General features: G+C 46.1%; 1 protein-coding gene across 1 annotated transcript in view; it reads right to left on the bottom strand.

Annotated features, from left to right (window-relative positions):
• The window catches only part of LOC135818342 (uncharacterized), a 24,678-nt gene extending 21,492 nt beyond the window's left edge, over nucleotides 1–3,186 (bottom strand). The window contains exons 1-3 of the mRNA XM_065331702.1: nucleotides 3,096–3,186; nucleotides 2,695–2,770; nucleotides 465–552 (exon numbers count right to left, since the gene is read on the bottom strand). Coding sequence (XP_065187774.1) covers nucleotides 465–552; nucleotides 2,695–2,703 — 97 coding nt within the window. The 5' untranslated portion in view covers nucleotides 2,704–2,770; nucleotides 3,096–3,186. The remainder of the gene's footprint in view (nucleotides 1–464; nucleotides 553–2,694; nucleotides 2,771–3,095) is intronic.
• Nucleotides 3,187–3,478: the final 292 nt, after the last annotated feature.

Genomic DNA, 3,478 nt, shown 5'->3' with positions numbered 1-3,478 from the left:
CACCAACTAAACCAGATTTTGAACAGTCAGACGTGTTAGTTGCTGGACTCGATCGCATAACCTGTGCCCACAATTTTCATTTTACAAAGAATATATAAAAAAAGAGAAGAAACACATGAGAACGACTGGCTCAGTGTCCGAGTTTAAAGAATATTTCGTTGGGAATAAAAACCTGCATACAAATCAAGGCAAAAACTTAAATACTCAATCAACTTCTGATAGGTATGATGAATTGAGGAGCATCTTACACAACAGTGTGGCTTGCAATCTTGACAAAATCAACTTTGGTACAGCGTATCTCCATTGCACCTGGGTACAACAGCAGCGTAGGCTACTCTCAAATGACCAGACAGAGGCTGGAAGTACCAGCGCAAACAGAACACAAAGAAGCAGTAGTCTTTGCCAGAGGGTCTAGACACCTGGAGTGTCCCCCCCTCCAATACGCTGCACTACAACTCACTCACCTGGCTTTGGAGAAGACCAAGCGTGACGTCGCGCGGCGTCAGTAAAGAGCACCCATGCGCTCGCAATGAGCAAAATACTCAACAATGCCTGGAAATAGGGCACACATCATGCAATACAATGCCACAGCCAAACACATGTATTGGTAAACCTTCACAAGCCAAGCAAGAGACAAGCACAAAGCAGTCATGTACATGTCACACATAATGCGCAGTACTACTTGTCATAACAGAGACTCCGCACAACGTGACCATGGTAGTAAAAAAAAACCAAGTCAATCTACCTAAAGTTAGTCTTTTGAAAATGCGCTACTTGGGTTCATGCACTCTGTGCCATGCGTCATAAAATCTTACATGACTACATAGTTTGTACATGACTGAACACTATGTGCAGTGGGCATAATGTGGCAGTGTGGATGGAACTCATGCTAATGACGTACATAAAGCACACCGGAGAAGTGTACAGGATGGTTGTATTCATTGCAAGGAACAAAATGACGTACAGTAAAACCTGTCAAGGCGAACACTCAGATAAGGCGACCACCTGTCCAAGAAGACCACTGAAACCAGGATCAAGGGATAATATTTCCAGTCAAATGACCCTGGATAAGGAGACCACCTGGTAACAGAGACGACATTTTGAAGGTCCCTTGAGTGGTCGTCTTAGACAAGGTTCACTGTACATACTTGACTGATTGTGTTGATGGGTGCAAAGGAGAATTGAGGCCTGGGGGGGGGGGGGGGGGGGCACCTGTAAATTGAGGACATTTGGCCTCAGTCCCTTGGGTGTCCGTAATTGTCAGGTTCGACTGTACTCTACTCTCCACTTCACCACCAACCACTACACGAACCGCGTCATGATATCCTGGATGGGCCAGGGCCTGCCTAACGACTTTAGACAAATAATTTCCCTTTGACTTCGTTGAAGCATGATGATGACGGCAGAGCTAGTTCTCTTTATTGCTGTATTAAAGTTGTTGCCTTCCTAAGGGTGCGTTCTTAAATCCTCTCAGAAAAGTTGGAGACTCTCCGAAAAGTTCGAGAGCTGTTCTTATATCCTCTCCGAGTTTTAGGAGGCTCTCCAAAGCTCTCCAAGCTCTCCAAGCTTCAGAGGTGGTTGAAACTTGGAGATTCCCGCGGTTTGGGATCAGCGCATGCGAACTAGGCTAAAAGCCACGTGTTGATCATGAGTGTACGCATTTCCCTTTTCGCATACGCACAGCGCATACTATATTCGTGGCACTCAAGATCGCGGCCCCTTTGGCGCTTCATTTTGCTTGACATCTGCACAATATCTCCGAATTCTTCGAGACCCGTTCTTGAAGAATCCCAGTTTCTTCGACTTCTCTTTTCTTCTTCTCCTAGAAGCTAGAGAATTTAAGAACGCACCCTTAATCTCCCTTAGGGCGCGTTCAGACTGGCGTAAAAAACAAGCGGAATGTGAAAGTTGTCAAGGTGAATCGCTCACGTGACGTTCCCGCCAGCGTAAACACAGAAAAGGTTTCCCACCACTCTGCAGGCCAGTGGAATGCAGATTCCGGCGGCACGCGGAGCGCTTTTGATATCCTTGCAGCACATGTTCCGTCTTTTCGTTTTATTTCAGCCTCTACTCTTGCAGTCTGACTGCATGCTTTTGAGTTTTGAGTTTTGACTTCTAGACTGCCAACTTCTCCCATCATGCCGAAATCTTTGTTCGACTCAGCAATGGAGAGGGAGTTCATGGAGCTGTACGTGGTGATTTTTGCGGGCCGCTCTGCAGGCAAAACGTTACTGCGAACGAGAAGCATACTCTGATCGCGGAGCGGATGAATGCCACCCAAGCACCAAACACTCCGGACATAGTATTCTTTCCGTCGAGAAGCACAAGCAAAAGCACAATGATCCAGTATCTCAACAGACTGAATTAGTTTATTTTGATATCCAACTCAAACTGAGTCAACTCAAATTTTTCAAATGTCGAAGCTTCACATGTACTGGCCATTCCAGCGGGATACACGTGCAGTGTGATTGCGATTCCCGGGATTACGCTGCAGCTTTCCGGCGGCTATTCACGCCAGTCTGAACGCGCCCTAACAGGTTTTTTTCACTCTGGCAAATGATAAAGCGCACTACAATGGTACAAGATTCGTATGGGAAGATCTGATAAATGCATGGCCTCGCCGCCTCTCTCCCCGCCTCTCGACCACTATAATCCTGAAATACTGATACACATACTGATAGGTTGAGTACATACCTTGGCCATTTCTGGTGGCTAGCTTTGCCGCTCTTAGATTCTGATTCACGGACGTTTTCCTCCTTGACAGATGTTGCTACAGCAGGTTGTAACAGCAACACAAACTCTCAGTCTTCTCGCTTTATAATCTCTATTTAAAGGATCTCCCAGATCAGCAGAGGCGATGGCCTGTCGAGCTGCGAGGGGATCTCCAGATGCATATCATGCAATAGAAATACACAGTGAGGAAAACTGCATGCATACCGATATGCTACAGAACAACAAGGACGATCAAGGCTTGTTTGCTGTTACTTCACGTTTCATACAGAATGAGCAATAAAAACAGGGCTAGGCTGTTCCACTTGTCTACTAGTACATTGTTTCTAGTGGGAGTCAAAACATACAAACTAGTAAACGCTTACAACTTCTTTCGAGAGCTCTTCTTCTTCTTCTTCCTCGTCCTCTTCTTGCACAGGAAATGAATGCAATGCTGAAGTGCCTGAGCTATTTGCATTAACTTCTCACTCTCAGGCGCAATTCTGCCACTACCGGAGCGGTATGGACAGTATGTCACCAAGAGTCCATAACCGGGGGACTCTTATGGACTCTTGGTTGCACGATATAGGCAAAATGGGTGTCCACTGCACGCGTGGATGTACAAACTTTACTTTGCTGCACATGCATGCGCGCATGAATGCTTTTTAGGGCGATATCTAGCCAAACTTGGCAGCGCAGATCTTTGGGAGAGATACATACATCTACATGACGTCTTGTAGATTTGCAGAGTTTTCAGCGAGTACCTACG

The sequence above is a fragment of the Sycon ciliatum genome, chromosome 5 (assembly GCF_964019385.1).
Source record: "Sycon ciliatum chromosome 5, ocSycCili1.1, whole genome shotgun sequence".
Classification (NCBI taxonomy): Eukaryota; Metazoa; Porifera; class Calcarea; order Leucosolenida; family Sycettidae; genus Sycon; species Sycon ciliatum.
This window is presented reverse-complemented; position numbering and strand designations above follow the sequence as displayed.